The sequence below is a fragment of the Somniosus microcephalus genome, chromosome 25 (genome assembly GCF_052327205.1).
Source record: "Somniosus microcephalus isolate GS21.2 chromosome 25, FLI_Smic_1.0, whole genome shotgun sequence".
NCBI classification, from domain to species: domain Eukaryota; kingdom Metazoa; phylum Chordata; class Chondrichthyes; order Squaliformes; family Somniosidae; genus Somniosus; species Somniosus microcephalus.
Genome location: NC_141011.1, coordinates 30,963,016 through 30,980,294, shown reverse-complemented (window position 1 = coordinate 30,980,294; position 17,279 = coordinate 30,963,016). Strand labels below are relative to the sequence as shown.

General features: G+C 48.4%; 1 protein-coding gene across 4 annotated transcripts in view; it reads left to right on the top strand.

Moving 5' to 3' along the window:
• vwa1 (von Willebrand factor A domain containing 1) overlaps nt 1-17,279 on the top strand; it is a 41,546-nt gene that overhangs the window by 14,830 nt on the left and 9,437 nt on the right. For all 4 annotated transcript variants that reach the window (XM_085967082.1, XM_085967081.1, XM_085967080.1 and 1 more), the window contains exon 3: nt 16,581-16,859. In XM_085967082.1, the coding sequence (XP_085823208.1) occupies nt 16,581-16,859 (279 nt within the window). The remainder of the gene's footprint in view (nt 1-16,580; nt 16,860-17,279) is intronic.

Genomic DNA, 17,279 nt, shown 5'->3' with positions numbered 1-17,279 from the left:
CGACCCTCTGAGAGAAGAAATTCCTCCTCATCTCCGTCTTAAATGGGCGACCCCTTATTCTGAAACTATGCCCCCTAGTTCTAGATTCCCCCACTAGGGGAAACATCCTCTCAGCATCCACCCTGTCAATCCCCCTCAGAATCTTATATGTTTCAATAAGATCACCTCTCATTCTTCTAAACTCCAATGAGTATAGGCCCAACCTGCTCAACCTTTCGTCATACGTCAACCCCTTCATCCCAGGAATCAACCTAGTGAACATTCTCTGCACTGCCTCCAATGCAAGTATATCCTTCCAAGAGAACTCCCCTGCCGTTGTACTCTGGGTACCGGGAGAGGAAAGACGCAGCGCCAGTCTCTTTGGTGAAAGAGTCATGGAGATGAGCAGCCATGACTCGACTCTAAAATGGATAGGGCATATTCGAGTACTCAGTGCATTCTGGGTACGGATGTCCGCCATTGGAGCCCAGAATCGCGGAACAGATCCTTTTAAGATTAGGGCGGGGAGAATCGCTTTTGCAAATTGATGAATTGAATTAAGTATTATTGAGTGTTCCCTGGCTGCAGTTCGGGTCCATCTCTGACCCACGAGAAGCAAAAGTGATGAATGGGCAGCTCAAGTTCCGGCTTGCGTTCTACTTCTGTCCCGTTCAGCGGGCCGGATAGAATGATTTGGCAGACCAGATGCAGCTTGCGGACCATATTTTGCCCACCACTGCTTTAGGATCACGAGGAATGGCCAGTTGGGTGAGCATGCCCTGGGCTCATGGAAGAAGGGTGCGAGGAGCATAAACACTGGCGGGGACCTATTGGGCCAAGTGGCCTGTTTCTGTGCAGTAAATACTATGTAAACATACCCGAGCAGAAGTCAGTGTCTTCATGAGAGGAGGTGAGGAATTGAAGGAAAAATACTCTAACCAAATAGGGAGAAAGAGATTGCTGTGTATTATAGAGGTATTATTAAACGCCCAGCTACATTCCTGAATTACAGACTTGTAATCTGCACATAACTGAACTGCCTTAAGAAATACAACTGTCACTGTCTTCTTCTTCTTCTTCTTAGGCACTGTAATCATCTTTCAGCACACCAATCTTATCTCTCACACTCCCTTTGTTGTTAGTCTGCAATAGTATATTATACCATGCACAGGAAAATGGGCCTCTGCTTTCAATTGGACTTACAGGAAAAGTGGCAACAGATCACAATGCAATTGGAGAGAGGGGCACAGAGTTCAAGGGCTGGATTTTGCCAGCCCTGGGGAGGTGGGTTTGGAGGCGGGACTGCCGGGAAAATGGCAGAATTTAGGGGCGGGTGCCCAACCCGCCTCCATGCCATCTTGCCAGGAGGCGGGTAGCCGACCCATGCCGGGTCCCGCCTCCTCGAGGTGGGAAGGGGATTAATGCCAATTAACTGCCTGTTAAAAGGCAGTCTTTTTGGCTAATCCCTATTTTGAGCCCTGAAGTGTGGGCTTCCCGACGGCTCCGAACCTCGCCAGGGTCAGCGAGGCGGGCCGTCGGTCTGCAGGGGTCGGAGGGGCCGAGATGTCCAGTGTGCAGGTGAGTGATGGGTGCATGTGTGCAGAGGTAAGTGTGTGAGGTGTGTGTAAAGTGTTTTAATAAGTTTTACTTATCATTACTTCTTCCTGCAGGCATCCTCCCTTCAGGTCTCGGGAGTCCCTCAGCTCACCGGCACAGAAAGCAGAATGGCCGCTGAAGCGTCAAAAGCTGCAGCCTTCTGCTTTCTGGTCAGGAAGGCATTCTAATTGAGTCTTGAGTGAAGACACAACTTAGAAGACAGATTGTTAGTGTTTGACAGCTTCACAGAGCTGTCAAACGATGACATTTCATCTGTCAAAAGCTCTTGACAGATGAAATGGCACTTGCTTATGTCACCTGTAACTGGCTTTCCCTTAATTGGCCTGCTGAGCCCACTGGACGGGCTTAACAAGGTCAATCGAGGGAACATAGCGTGGGTTGGCCACAAGTCGATGGAGGTGGGACGAAAACCCAACAAGTGGGAGTCCCGCCTCCAACAGCTCCCCATTGACAAAATCCAGCCCCAAGAGTGTCAGCTTGAGTCTCGCTCACCCAGGCCTAATCAACCGATAAAGTTGAAGTGCCTTTGGATTGTAATAACTGTGAGCACTTCACATCAGAAGGATCGTCTTCCCCTTCCCCTTTATGGTGTCCACAAGTTGCTAGTGATATCCTTTCCCTTATAATGTATCCATGAGTTGCTAGTGATGTTTAATTGTGGTTCATTGTCATCCAGTAGGGATCACTCCAGGAAAGCGACTTTCTACTGTAAATTAAAGTGAAAAGGATTCTAAGGGTTATTTGTTAATGATGTAATTACCCAGTTTTCAGCTGAGTTAAAGCATTCGATATTTAATTCCTCCTCCCCCACCAGCACCACTCCCATGCTCACCCTGTACCTCCTCCCCCACCAGCACCACTCCCATGCTCACCCTGTACCTCCTCCCCCACCACCACCACTCCCATGCTCACCCTGTATCTCCTCCCCCACCAGCACCACTCCCATGCTTGCCCTGTACCGCCTCCCCCACCAGCACCACTCCCATGCTCACCCTGTACCTCCTCCCCCACCACCACCACTCCCATGCTCACCCTGTACCTCCTCCCCCACCAGCACCACTCCCATGCTCACCCTGTATCTCCTCCCCCACCAGCACCACTCCCATGCTCACCCTGTACCGCCTCCCCCACCAGCACCACTCCCATGCTCACCCTGTACCTCCTCCCCCACCACCACCACTCCCATGCTCACCCTGTACCTCCTCCCCCACCAGCACCACTCCCATGCTCACCCTGTACCTCCTCCCCCACCAGCACCACTCCCATGCTCACCCTGTACCTCCTCCCCCACCACCACCACTCCCATGCTCACCCTGTACCCGGAGCAAAAAATCTGATAATTAAATTCTTTTACTCATCTGACCAGGTTTTATGCCAATTTTGAGTGTACAAAACAAAAGGACCTTTTTAAGACGGTGAATAACAAAATATAACACAAAAGGAATTTACAGCACAAAGACGTTGGGCCCAGGGCATTAATGAAGCCCACACAGCTTCTATTCAACTACTGGCCAATGAGAAAAGAACACAACAGTAAATAGTAATGTAGAAGAATGTCCCAACATGCTTCCAGAAGCGTAATCAGACAGAAATTGACACCAAAGAAGGAGCTATTAGGAGAGGTGACCAAAGACTTGGTCAAAGAAGTATGTTTTAAGGAGGATCTTAAAGGAGGTGAGAGAGGTGCAGAGTGTTAAGGAGGGAATTCCAAAGCTTAGGGCCTAGACAACTGAAGGCACAACCTCCAATGGCGAGGTGAAGGAAATGCTGGATGCATGAGGCCAGAGTTGGAAGAACACATAGTTCTCGGAGGGTTGTAGGGCTGTAGAAGGTTACAGAGATAGGAATTGGTGAGGCCATGAAGGGATTAAAACACAAGGGCCTAAAAATTCGGTTACTTTGCACCTTCTGTTAGCGCCCTCTTAGGGCGCTAATGGGGCGCAAAGCAACTAGCGCCCGGGCGCGGCGCCGCCAATGCCTCCCGTGAAATTCAGTGGGAGGTTAGCGGCAGCCGTTAGCGACCCGCTCACGCCCCAGCCGCGATCTTCGGTAGTGTCCCCTGACTTACCACCGGACGCCATGTCCGACGGGGTCAGGGGGGCCTACCTGCGGCCGGGGCGGTGCTAATTAAAGGGGAGGTGCCGGGCGGCCATTTTTGTTGCTGGCCGCCTGCCAGCACCTGCCCCCTCTGCCGTCCCCGGCCTCTGAAGCCCCCCCGTGGAGTGCTGGCTGCGCTCCGTGAGCCCGGCACTTCTCTTGAGTGCCGGGCTCTTTTGCCAGCACTCCAATCCCTGGTGGCCCAGCTGGGCCCCGGGTCGCGCTACGCAAGGCCCCTCCCTTGTAATAAGTGGGGAAGGCCTGCAGTACCGTGGCGCGACGTGCCGCAGCGCCACATAGCGCCACAATATTCACTCGCAGCGCCCTAAGAAGGAGGCGGGGCGCTTCCAGTAGCACCCCGCTTCCCTCTTGGGGTGCTACCAATGAATTTCGGCCGTGGTGGTGCTAATTTTTTCGGGGCACGAAGTTAGCGCCCCAAAGGGGGTGCGACTCAATTTTTCCCCCAAGGATGAAAACTTTAAATTTTGGTGTTGGGGGACCAGGAGCCAATGTAGGACAGCGAGCACAGGGGAGATGAGTGAGCAGGACATGACGCAGGATTGGATACAAGTAGCAATGTTTTTAATGAGATGAAGTTTCTGGAGGGTGAAGGATGGGAGGCTAACCAGAAGAGCATTGGATTGAGGTGGGAGATATTTGAGATGAAGAAGGTATAGGGTAGCATGTTCAGCTCGGGGTCAAATAGGACTTTGAGCTTGCAAACAGTCTGGTTTAACCTGAGAGAGTGTCTGGGGAGTGGGATGCAAACTATGGTGAGGGGACAGAGATTGTGACAGGGGCCGAAGACGATGGCTTTGGTTTTTCCAATCTTTAACTGAAGGAAATTGTGGCTAATCCAAGACCGGATGTTGGACTAACAGTTTGACAGCACAGTGGCAGTGGAGGGGTCGGAGGATGTGATGGATGGGTAGAGCTGGGTGTTATCATCGTGCATGTGGAAGCTGACCCTGTTGGGGGGGGGGGGGGATTTTAACCCCCCCAGGACGAGTGGGACAGTGGCAGAGGGTGGGGTTTAAATTGTACAAAATGGGAAACCCAACCCCAAACCGCTGCGAATGCACCTACTTCCAGTGTAACTGGGGCGGGTTGAGGGGTCAGGCAAGTAACCAGTACTTGGGAGGTGGGTCGATAATTATAATATGTTAATAAGGCTGCATGCCTTAGATTTCAGCAGCTATTTGGATTTAACGGCTGCAGGCCAGGTGTCCCAGGGCTCAGGTAACTGGCAGCTGAAGGGACATGTGAACTGCTGGGTCCAGACCACACACCATCTCTTTCCCCCCACCCCCCCCCCGCGATCTCTTTCACTCCCCGCACGATCTCTTTCACCCCCAGATCTTTTTGCCCTCCCTCGATCTCTTTCCTTCCCAAGATCTCTTCCCCCCCCCACCGTGATCTCTTTCCCCCCACGATCTCTTCCCCCCTCCCCACGATCTCTTCCCTCCCTCCCATCCTCCTCTCCATTCCCCGGCTGCAGCTTTGTACAGTGGGCTTTCTCGCCCGGTAGCGGCCAGTCTCTCAATCTGGCTGGCGTGAAACTGATTTCTAAAATCCTAACGAGGTCCCGCCGTTAAATTTGGCAGACCTCCACCTCTCCTGTATTTCCAGGTTTCCCGGCCTCCAACAGTCGCCCCCTTTGCCTCCCTGTAAATATTGGGGCCTATGTCTTTGGACGATGTGGCCAAGGGGCAGCATGTAAATGAAAGGGAGGGGGACAAGGATAGATCCTTGGGGGACTCCAGAGGGAGCTGCAGGGGCAGATAGTCCTATTGGCTACAGGATTCAATAATCATTAGCCAAACACTGTCTTAATAACAGCTGTTGGTTGGTGTGACAGATGAATTCTCTCCTCTCTAGAATGCACACTACCAGCTGTTGGTTGCTGTTTTGACAAGGACACTGCTATGAGACCACGGTTTATCTATGTGAATGAATTGGGAGGTGCTTGAACTGTCTGCTCCTGTTCTCCATCACTCATCCCTCTCCTAAACTACAGGTGTTACCGCTCCAAAGCCATTATTGACTACTCCTCCGACATCACACCTTCAGCTGGCGAGCTCCCCTCGGATTGAGTTAATTAAATATAACTTTCATTTGGCTGCAGCAATTAACGCTGTTTCCAATCATTCGAACATGCTGAATTCTGGCAGTGGTGAAGCCTGTGTGAAATCCAATGCCTTGGCTTAATGCAAGGAAACATGATGAAATTATTCAGTTATGCGTGAAGAACACAAAAGTATGAAAAACATTCATACACTGTGGTTTGACACAAGCTGCCTCATTCGCCCAAATATACAAGTTCCAATTTTAAATGCTTCTGAAACAGTTACTGCTTTTTAAACTGTGTGAAGAACTGGAGGCTGTAGAATTCGTTCCAGCGATAATGTTGAACAGCAGCTGTTGGGCATCACGAGTCTGCAAATCATTTTTCAGTCCCTGAAGCAATACTGTATTAGTAAGTGTAAGAGAGGTTCTTCAGCTTTGAGAGACGATATATGAAAAGGGACCCTGTAGAAGTATATAAATAAGTGTGTATGGTAGTGGAATAGAAAAGGGTAATCCTGAGCACAATTGTAAATTCTACAAACCCAGCTCCATCTTTCCCGCAACTCCATGTTTGAATCCCTTACCACAGTCCTGAAATGGCCCTTATCAAGGTCACAAATGGCATCCTATGTGACTACAACTGTGACAAGCTATTCCCCCTCATCCTTCTCGACCTGTCTGCGCCTTTAACACAGTTTACTCCACCATCTTCCTCCAATGCCTCTTCTCCATCCTCCAGCTGGGTGGGACTGCCCTTGCCTGGTTCCATTCTTATCTATCCACTTGTAGCCAGAGAATCACCTGCAAAGGCTTTTTTTCCCCCCTCTCGTACCCTTAGCTCTGGATTCCCCAAGGATCTACCCTTGGCTCCCTCCTACATCTTGCCTACATGCTGCCCCTCGGCAACATCATCCGAAACATAAAGTCAGGTTCCACATGTACGCTGACGACACCCAGCTCTACCTCACCACCACCTCGCTCGACCCCTCTACTGTCTCTAATTTGTCACACTGCTTGTCCGACATCCAGTATTGGATGAGCAGAAATCTCCTCCAACTAAATATTGGGGAAACTGAAGCCATTGTCTTTGGTCCCCGCCACAAACTCCATTCTGTAGCCACTGACTCCATCCCTCTCCCTGGCAACTGTCGGAGGCTGAACCAGACTGTTCGCAACCTTGGTGTCGTATTTGACCCCGAGGTGAGCTTCCGACCACACATCTGCGCCATCACCAAGGCCACCTATTTCCACCTCCGTAACATCGCCCGCCTCTGCCCCTGCCTCAACTAATCTGCTGCTGAAACCCTCATCCATGCCTTTGTTACCTCTAGAGTTGACTATTCCAATGCACTCCTGGCTGGCCTCCCATTTTCCACCCTACATAAACTTGAGCTCATCCAAATCTCTGCTACCCGTACCCTAACTCGCATCAAATCCCATTCGCCCATCACCCCTGTGCTCACTGATCTACATTGGTTCTCGGTCCAACAACGCCTCAATTTAAAAAACTCATCCTTATTTTCAAATCCCTCCATGGCCTCGCCCCTTCCTATCTCTGTAACCTCCTCCAGCCCAATAATCCTCCGAGATCTCTGTGCTCCTCCAATTCTGGCCTCTTGTGCATCCTCAATTTTAATTGCTCCACCATTGGCAGCCATGCCTTTAGCTGCCTAGGCCCTAAGCTCTTTCTTCCCTAAAGCTCTCCGCCTCTTGACCTCACCCTCCTCCTTTAAGATGCTCTTTAAAACCTACCACTTTGACCAAATCAGTCTTACTATAATGTTCAACCACAACTACAGGGTAAGGGGAGAACTGATAAAAGGAAGTTTAAGCCTGATGTCAGGAATCACAGTGATTAATACCTGCAATGGGCTCTGGGTAGAGGAGTGGAGGCGAAAAACGTTGGTTATTCAAGAGACTGTTAGTTGCTGTGATGGGGGTATTGTAAGTTTCAATGGAAAGCTAAGCTAGATGGGCCTTACCTGTACTTACCTTTGGGAGATCATCTGGCTCAACCCAGTATCTAGCTCCGCCTCAACTCTTGTTTGAAGACCATGATCCGACCATTTTCTATTGATTTCCTGCCACAACCCAATCTCCCTGTAGAATTCCTGTTGAATTAGGAATTAATGGAAACTCATCTCGAATGCTTCACATGAGTCAGTATTTACAGGTCAGTGACTCTAAATCGGTAGAAGTGATGCTAGAAATTAAATTGAATTCCTGTTTTTTTCCGTTCATGATCTGTCCTCTGGTTCTATCCTAGTTTTGCAAAAATACCGTTTGCTTCTGTTTCTTAACAATCCTGATACTCTACAGTTGCAGACCAGGCTTCTCCTGATCTCAGCATTACCTCCAGTAGCCTGGAAAGGAGGCGTCCGAGAGGTGATTTTTTTTTAGAGGTATACAAGATAGTTAAAGGAATAGCAAAAGTGAATCTGCAACACCACTTTAAATTTCAAGGGTAGGACATGTGGACAAAGGTTGAAATTTAGGACTGATATCAGGAAGTTCTCCTTCACATAAAGAAGATCAGCACATGGAATAGAGATGAATATCCTGGAATCAGTTGAGAAACAACTGGATGTTGCAATGGGGGTGTGGGCGGGATATGTAGGTTGCTTCAGGATGGACAAATTAAGATGGGCTGAACAACCTTCCTCATCCGTAATGATCGTGTGAGCCATTTATACAGAAAGAAATAGGTTTTCCACCCACTCCCCTCTCCCAGCCAAAGACTACATTCTTGAGGCGTGTGAGGGCCAGTGACATAACGACAGTCTCGCTTCCAGAGCATGTTGTTATACATGACATTCTTGAGTTGACGTGTAAATACTTGTGTAAACACACACCACTCATTGTAGCAGCTGGAGCCCTCAGATTTAATTGCAGTGAACTGTGACTTGCTGCTTCCCACTCCCAGCTAGCATTTTTCAGCTGCTTCAGGGGACTGGGTTAGAATGCAACATCGGTCTGCGCATCTGCTGAGGAGCCGCTGCCATGAGTTCTGGCTGGTGCCACTTAGAGCTTGATTTTCCTTTTTTGTTTTGAAGGTGGAACTTTAACAACACTCTGTGTGTGCCTCTCTCTCTGTCTCTATGTTCTGTATACGTAATCTGCCGGCTCGTTCTCTCTTGCACACTTTCTCTGTCTCTCTCTGTTGGTGTGTGTCTCTCCATGCACGGGCTCTCTCTGTCTCAGTTTGTGTGTGTGTGTCCCTCATTCTCTCTGTCTCTTGCTCTCTCGCTGTCTGTCTGTCTGTCTGTCTGTCTGTCTCTCTCTCTAGACAAAATTTAGCTGAAACATCACTGTTGAAATAAAGGCTGTTGCAGGAGATGAACAAGACCTTGACAAGCTGGTTCAGTATTAAAGGTCGACTTGAACTAGCTGGGATTCCTGGGGTTTAGGTACAGAATCTTTAGGGATCATGAAATCTGCTCATTACTGGCAATTTGCACAAAAAATTCTCCTGCGGTAATGAATCTTACCGAGAGCTACTGCCTCCATGCCAGGCTGGTGGATTGCAGATCCCGCAATCAGCTAAATATACTTGTTCAAGTTCGGCTGATATCAGGACCCAGATTCATCTGTGGAGATCTGCAGAGTGTCTTTGCTGTTATTACTTTTTTTTTGATGAATTTGGGTCATCTGGGTGACGGGTGAGCAAACTGAAGAATTAGACATTTTTGTGCCAAATGATGGGATTATAGCATTGCAGAGTGTAGACTGTCACTCACAGTGTGCACCTCACTCCAGGGTAGCCCAGTCATTAACCTTAACTCAAGATGAGTGCAGCTCCAACAACACTCAAGAAGCTCGACACCATCCAGGACAAAGCAGCCCGCTTGATTGGCACCCCATCCACCACCTTAAACATTCACTCCCTCCACCACCGGTGCACCGTGCCTGCAGTGTGTACCATCTACAAGATGCACTGCAGCAACTCGCCAAGGTGTCTTCAGCAGCATCTCCCAAACCCGCGACCTCTTCCACCTAGAAGGACAAGGACAGCAGGCGCATGGGAACACCACCACCTCCAAGTTCCCCTCCAAGTCACACACCATCCTGACTTAGAAGTATATCGCCAATCCTTCATCGTCGCTGGGTCAAAATCCTGGAACTCCCTCCCTAACAGCACTGTGGGAGTACCTTCACCACACAGACTGCAGTGGTTCAAGAAGGCGGCAAACCACCACCTTCTCAAGGGCAACTAGGGATGGGCAATAAATGCTGGCCTTGCCAGCGATGCCCACATCCCATAAAACAAACTTAAAATATTTTCTTTAAAAATCAAGATGAGTTGCCCCCTACCTCACTGTAATAAAATGTCTTGGGGTCTCACTTCTGTATCAGGTCACATTACCAGCATGATCAGGTTCAGACTCTGAAGGCACAGCAAGTTGTGTAGATGGGAGCCGGAAATTACAAAGGGACACAGATAAATAAACTGAGTGGGCCAAACTGTGGCAGATGGAGTTCAACATGGGGAAGTGTGAGGTCATCCGTTATGGATCCAAGTTTGTCCATGTACCAGGAATGAGGGTTATAAATGCAGAAGTCAAAGGGGGAAAAATTCGGTATCGCCCCGTTTGGGGCGCCATTATTGGCCATGTGCAAAGTTTAGCGCCTGGCGCTAATTATCGCCTCCGACGGCAAACTTGGCTTTTATCGCCCCTGGAGGTGATTGGAGCACTAAATCAGGCGCTTCACACCTGTCTTAAGGCGCAAAGGCCGAGGAGCGAGGCGCTACCTCAGAGCGCTGGCGAAGCAAGGAAGGGCAAATCAAAATGAACCTGCAAAGTGCTGCTCAGTACCCAAAACTCCTTCACACAGCGTTGAATCTCTCCAGAAGTCTCTCTCTCTCTCTCTCTCAGAATGCGTGGTGCTAAAATGTCACCGACAAAAAAAGGCAGGAAGCGGTCGCCTTTAAATAGCGCTCCCCCAGTCCCTTTCTGACAGCAAAACGCTCCCCTCAACCTGTCGTTGCTAGCGGCAGGCGGTAAGGCAGGGGGCGCCACTCAATATCCGGTCCGGGGCGCTAACGGGGCGTTGCGCACTCAACTGACGTCACGATCTGCCGGCGCAGGAGATCGTAGTGGTAGTGTTTAGCGCTGCCGCAAAATGTCTAGTTAATTTCGTGAGCGGCGCAAACATCGCCGCGCCCGGGCGCTAGTTGCTTTGCGCCCCATTAGCGCCCTCTTAAGGCGCTAATGGGAGGCGCAAACAACTGAATTTTCCCCCCAAAGACTTACAAGTTACAAGTTTATTAAGGCTTACATGAACATACTCATAGAAAACACGGCAATGCTTTGCTGTAGAAGATTACACATTCACAGTCGTTGAGCTCAACTTTCTAGATCTCTTCCTTCTGCTTCACCTTCCAACTTTTGACTGCGACCTCGCTCTTTTTATACCCTTTGCAATTGTATTAGTCCGTACACATTCCATACCCTTCACACACAGTCTTTGTCAATTTATCTGACGTCCGTGGTCCCGGAGGCTAGCAGAAAATGCTGGTGTTTAGGCTTTAGCAAGGCATAGAATGTACTCTGTTATGGCTACGCTACAGATAAGCAGCAAGGATGCATGAATTGTGACAAAATCAAGATCTAAATGTAATCAATGTGCTGTTTAATGTCGAGATCAGGCTGTTTGTGATCTCTATGAAGACTGCCACTGTCAGCAAAGCTCTGCAGGCTTTTAACTTTAGCAGCTTAATACAAAATGGATTCTTTACTAACCCTCGATCCTTTAAGACAGGAGTGGCAAATCAGAATATTTTATTAGTGGCGAGAGACTAGGAATTGTAAAGGGAGGAGCAAAGGGATTTGTGTGTCCATGTACACAAATCACTAAAAGCTACCGCAGTTACAAAAGTAATCAGAAAGGCTAATGGAATGTTGGCCTTTATCTTAAGTGGTTCTGGAATACAAAGAGGTGGAATTGATGCTTCAGTTGTACAGAACCTTGGTCAGACTCCATCTGGAATACCGCGTTCAGTTTTGGCCAACGCACCTAGGAAGGATATATTACTCTTGGAGGGGATACAGCGCAGATTCACCAGAGTGATACTGGGCTTAAAGGGTTGAGTTATGAGGACAAGTTGCATAAACATGGCTTGTGTTCCCTTGAGTTTAGAAGGTTGTGGAATGGTCTAACTGACGTATTTAAAATGATCAAGGGATTTGATAGGGTACATACAGAGAAACTATTTCTTCTGGTGGGGGAATTCCAGGACAAAGGGGCACGATCTTAAAATTAGAGCTAGGCATTCAGGAGTGAAATCAGGAAGTGCTTTTTCATACAAGGGGTAGTGGAAATCTGGAACTCTGTCCCCCAAAAGGCAGTGGATGCTGGGTCAATTGAAATGTTCAAGACTAAGATTGATAGATTTTTGTTGGGTACGGGTATAAAGGGATTTGGATTAACGGTGGGTAAATGGAGTGGAGGTACAGATCAGCCATGATCTGATTGAATGATGGAACAGGCTCAAGGGGCTGAATGGGCTACTCCTGTCCCTATGTTCTTAGAATACAGTGCAAGTATTTGGAGAGTGTCATCTCTGCATCATACATCTCAACTGACCCAAATGCGAGTGAAGTTTGATCCCATCCCAATGTCAGAGCAGCATTCCTGAATATTGCAATGCTGTTCAAGCCTAAAACTGCAGGTTGTTAGACCTGGTTTTGAATTTACAGGAGTCAGGGCGTGAAGCTGGTCTGATGTGTGTTCAGTTTGTTTTTTCACACTTCTCAATCACAGGTTTAAACCATGGATCGTCAAAATACGAGTCCTTAATCCCTTTGGCCACTGTGCAGAGGGAAACTATAACCACCTCCTGTTGGAATGTATACACATAACAACCCCCCCCAGGCCCCATTGAGAAGTACAGATGGAAAAACAAATTAATCATTTCAAACCCAAACTCCCTTACCTTGTTTGTAGAAACCATGAACTCATTGGATGTACTAAAAATGGAAATATTTGCTTATTTGAAGATGACTCTACGCAGAGTAATGTCTCCATGATTTCTTTGGGCCTGTGTGACTGATTTTACAGTTTCAGTTTGGGAGGTCTGGGCACCGCGCAAGCTGATCCCGTGAAGGTGGCTCCACCCACTTTTGGCTGCAAAACAAAAACCGGGAATGGGAATGAATTCAATTTGAGCGATTTGTGTGTTTTTCAAATATAAACAGAAAATGCTGGAAACACTCAGCAGGTCAGACAGCATCTGTGGAAAGGGAAACAGCATTAACGTTTCAGGTCGATGTTTATAAGCAAGTACAGAACCAGGGAAAAGATGGGGGGGGTGCGGAAAGAACAAAAGGGGAGGTCTGTGATAGGGTGGTGGAGGGTAGAAGTGATTAAATGACAAAAGGGATGATGGTGCAATGCAAAAGGAGATGGAACTGCTTCCAGTTCTAACAAAAGGTCGTCGACCTGAAAAGTTAACTCTATTTCTCGCTCCACAGACCTGCTGAGTGTTTCCAACATTTTCAGATTTCCAGCATCCGCAATATTGTCCTTTTGAGTTTGTGTGATTTTCAAGTTGATGCAAATTTCTTGATTTGTGAGTTTTTCACAAATCTGTGGACAATTCATTTCCAAGTTTAAACACACAGGTGAAAGTGAGAGACTCTACTACAAATAAAACTTGGTAAAAGAACAGGAGGGCGGTGAGGTCAGAACATCCCAATCAGCGATCATCACAAAACGTCATTATAATATTTATGGGGTAGTTCAGAAATCAGGTAAATAGTGAGGTGAGGGAGTGGATTCATGTCAACAGTAACTGGCAATTATCAGACTCCATCATCCTGTAATCCTAACCTAGATGTCCCCTCCGAAGTAGAAAACTAAGTACAGGGATATTGCTGGAGTGAGCTCGTGGATTATTGCTTACCTATATAACAGTGACTGACATGAATTTTGTCATTCATGTGGAAATGACTTATGAAATGACTAGCAGGGGGGGCCCGGCGTTGCCAGGGCAGTTTAGAGGGCGGCGCGGTTGACGGCGGGCCGCTGCCGCTCCCCCGCTTTGTGTGTCGGGCCGCGCGGTTGACGGCCGGCCGCTGCCGGTCCCCCGCTGTGTGTCTCGGGCCGAGCGGTTGTGAGGCCCAGCCCGAGTGACCCCAACTCACCTCCTGCTCCGGCGGGCTGACGCAGTCTCGGGCTGCGCGGTTGATGGCCGGCCGCTGCCGGTCCCCCGCTGTGTGTCTCGGGCCGAGCGGTTGTGAGGCCCGGCCCGAGTGACCCCAACTCACCTCCTGCTCCGGCGGGCTGACGCAGTCTCGGGCTGCGTGGTTGATGGCCGGCCGCTGCCGCTCCCCCGCTTTGTGTGTCGGGCCGCGCGGTTGACGGCCGGCCGCTGCCGGTCCCCCGCTGTGTGTCTCAGGCCGAGCGGTTGTGAGGCCCAGCCCGAGTGACCCCAACTGACCTCCCGCTCCGGCGGGCCGACGCAGTCTCGGGCCGCGCGGTTGACGGCTGCTGCTGCTCCCCCGCTGTGTGTATCGGGCCGAGCGGTTGTGAGGCCCGGCCCGAGTGACCCCAACTCACCTCCCGCTCCGGCGGGCCGACGCAGTTGAGGAAAAGCAGGGGAAAAAATGGCGGCGACGTTTCGGGAGGCTGCAGGATTAGGTCCCGCCCGTGTCGCACCGATTGGTCAACCATCAGGTCACTGAACTGTAGGATTGGTCAACCATCACGTCACTCAATGCTAATGAGTGGTAGGGTTGGTCAACCGCTAATGAGCGGATTTTTGAACTTTTTTGTATACTGTCGGAACAATTTTTGTCTGACCAAAAAGTAAATATACCTATGACACTCCCCTGATCATAACCTTTCTTTTGATATAACATATGTGTAGGTACGCTCTATAACTTTTGAGTGTATAGTGGACAGACAGACGGACAGATGGACAGACAGACAGACAGACAAACCAACCGTTTTATATATATATATAGATAGATATATACTGGGCAGCCTGCTGGTGGCACTGTCCAGGGAAAGTATAAATACTCGGGCATGGGCCCAGCTTGCTCAGGACATTCTTTAACAGGAACTAGTGAAGGACACAACTAGATCTCCATGTTGAAAAACAGTTGATTAAAGCCTTGTTTAATACTCAGACCAAGTGCCTAGTAGTTTTCTTACGTCAGTGACTATACTTCAAAAGTACTTCATCTGTAAAGCACTTTGGAATGTCCTAAGGAGGCGAAAAGCACTATTTAAATGCAATCTCATTTATTCATGTCGCACTGAAAGGATTTGACAAAATCTATCACTGGTGCTGTGACTCAAGATTTTGACCCAATGTTATTGACCTGGTGTAATGAGAAATTGATCTTTCAGGCTGCAGTTAAAATGCAGCTGCTGATCTCTGGCTGGCAGCTACGGAGTGTGATGTGAAGCCAACAGCCCCAGTGTTATATTGGCAGCTGCATTGTGCTGCGTGATCTTTGCTGTGCCATTGCTGTGGGATTGCCGTGTGATCTTGCTGTGATTTTAATGCGCTTACAAAAGACTTTAGCTGGATGTTTAAACACACAAGGTGATTGTGATACACACTCATCTATCCACTTGTATTCCATAATATGATATTATGTAAGGTGCACGTTCCTAGGACAAATTGTGCAGGATCACTTTTGTAATTTTGAACGGCTACGTCTGTGTCATCACTTAACCACCGTTCCTCATCACCCCCTTCCCAATCTCATCGCCTAGGCATCCTCTCACCCTGAACTAATGCTGCAACATGGAGGCAGTGAAACCCTGGCACACACTCAGTGTTTGGGTTTGTTGTGGAAGATCTCATCGGTTTTAGGCTCACCTGCAAACCCATCACTGAAAGGTGTGCATATTTGAGCCCCAATATCAGTCCTTGCAATTTTATTGATACTGCAAAGGTCAGTTTTCTTTTGTTCCTCCTAAGCTCTAAATACCCTGTCCCGCACTTTCTTCTTCTTCACTGTTTCCTCGTTGTGTTGAAATCAAGATTCATCACACTGTCTCCTACTCTAACTCATTTGTTGATGACGCCTCAAAAGTGTGGAAGTTCTCCCTGCCCTCAATCTCGCCTTCTCCTGCAGGCTTTTAAAAACTAAGCTTGATCTCACCTAATTACCACTTCCTGATTTACTGCATCTTCTGTCCTACTGTTTTCACTTTAGTTGGTGTTCTGCAGTGTGCAACTTGGTTCTTCATGAGTTTAGCAAATGAATGAAAACATGTTTATAATGCACATGCGTCCCACACACACACTATGTACATGCCACACACACACTATGTACATGCCACACACACACACACTATGTACATGCCACACACACTATGTACATGCCACACACACACACTATGTACATGCCACACACACACACTATGTACACACACCATGCCACACACACACTAGTACATGCCACACACACACACACTATGTACACACACACATTACATATGCATACCATGCCACACATACAACTTCAGACACGCCATATACATACACACAACTTGACACCCAGATACATGTATGTGTGCACACACACTTGACACACTCCCCAAGCACATGCACAGGTGCCAAATACAAAAATATTCCTGCACAGATACCACACACACATGCACAGACATCTCAGATACATATGTGACACATACACAGATGCCTCACATGCACACGTTTGTTCACACGTGCACAGCTACACGCCCCACACACATACTCTCCTTCACAGAGACCCTTCCCATGTACACTCCTACATGTCTCTCACACACACAATTGTTTAAAGTTTTCACTGATATCTGTTTCTTCTGGGTTTTTTCCCTTCCAGAGATTATCCGGGTTAAAAAACTGAGAGCATTGGACATCACAGCGAGCAGCTTCCGCTTGTTGTGGCCCAAGCTGCTCAGCAGTGACACAGACTATTATCTGATTGAGTACAGTCCACTCACTGAGCCTCAAAGGAAATCATGGAAAACCGTCACTGGAGATGAAACAAGTGTTGTTTTGAGACAGCTGCTCCCAGAGACCACATATGAAGTGAAACTTACTCCAATAAATAACAGCAACTATAACAAAGCCCTTGTGACAAAGGTAACTACACTGGAAGGTGAGTTCTGATGTGTGTGCTGTAACCTGAACCATCTGAAATCAAAAGGGCAGTTCATAAGAACATTAACACACTGTTAAATGATAAAAATCTTTAGCAGAAGGCTGCAAGTCTGTTAGTTGATCTCAGTGAAGGTGGCAGTAAGGATATCACAATTGTCCCCAGTTCCTTTGCTATGGAGAGCAAAATCATCCAAGTTGTAGCAGGGATCTGACTCCGCTTACACTGGATCAGTCCATATCTGGTGGGGTGGGGGGAGCGGTGGTGTGCTGATCTCCTGCCATAACTCTGGTGGGAAACCAGAGGAACCCCTCCAACCGCTGGACACTCTTTCCCTGCCCATCACACATAAATTCCAGGGGAGTGGCAGTGCCCGGCAAACCACTGGATATTCCTGTTTACTGCCGCTGTCTCCATCAA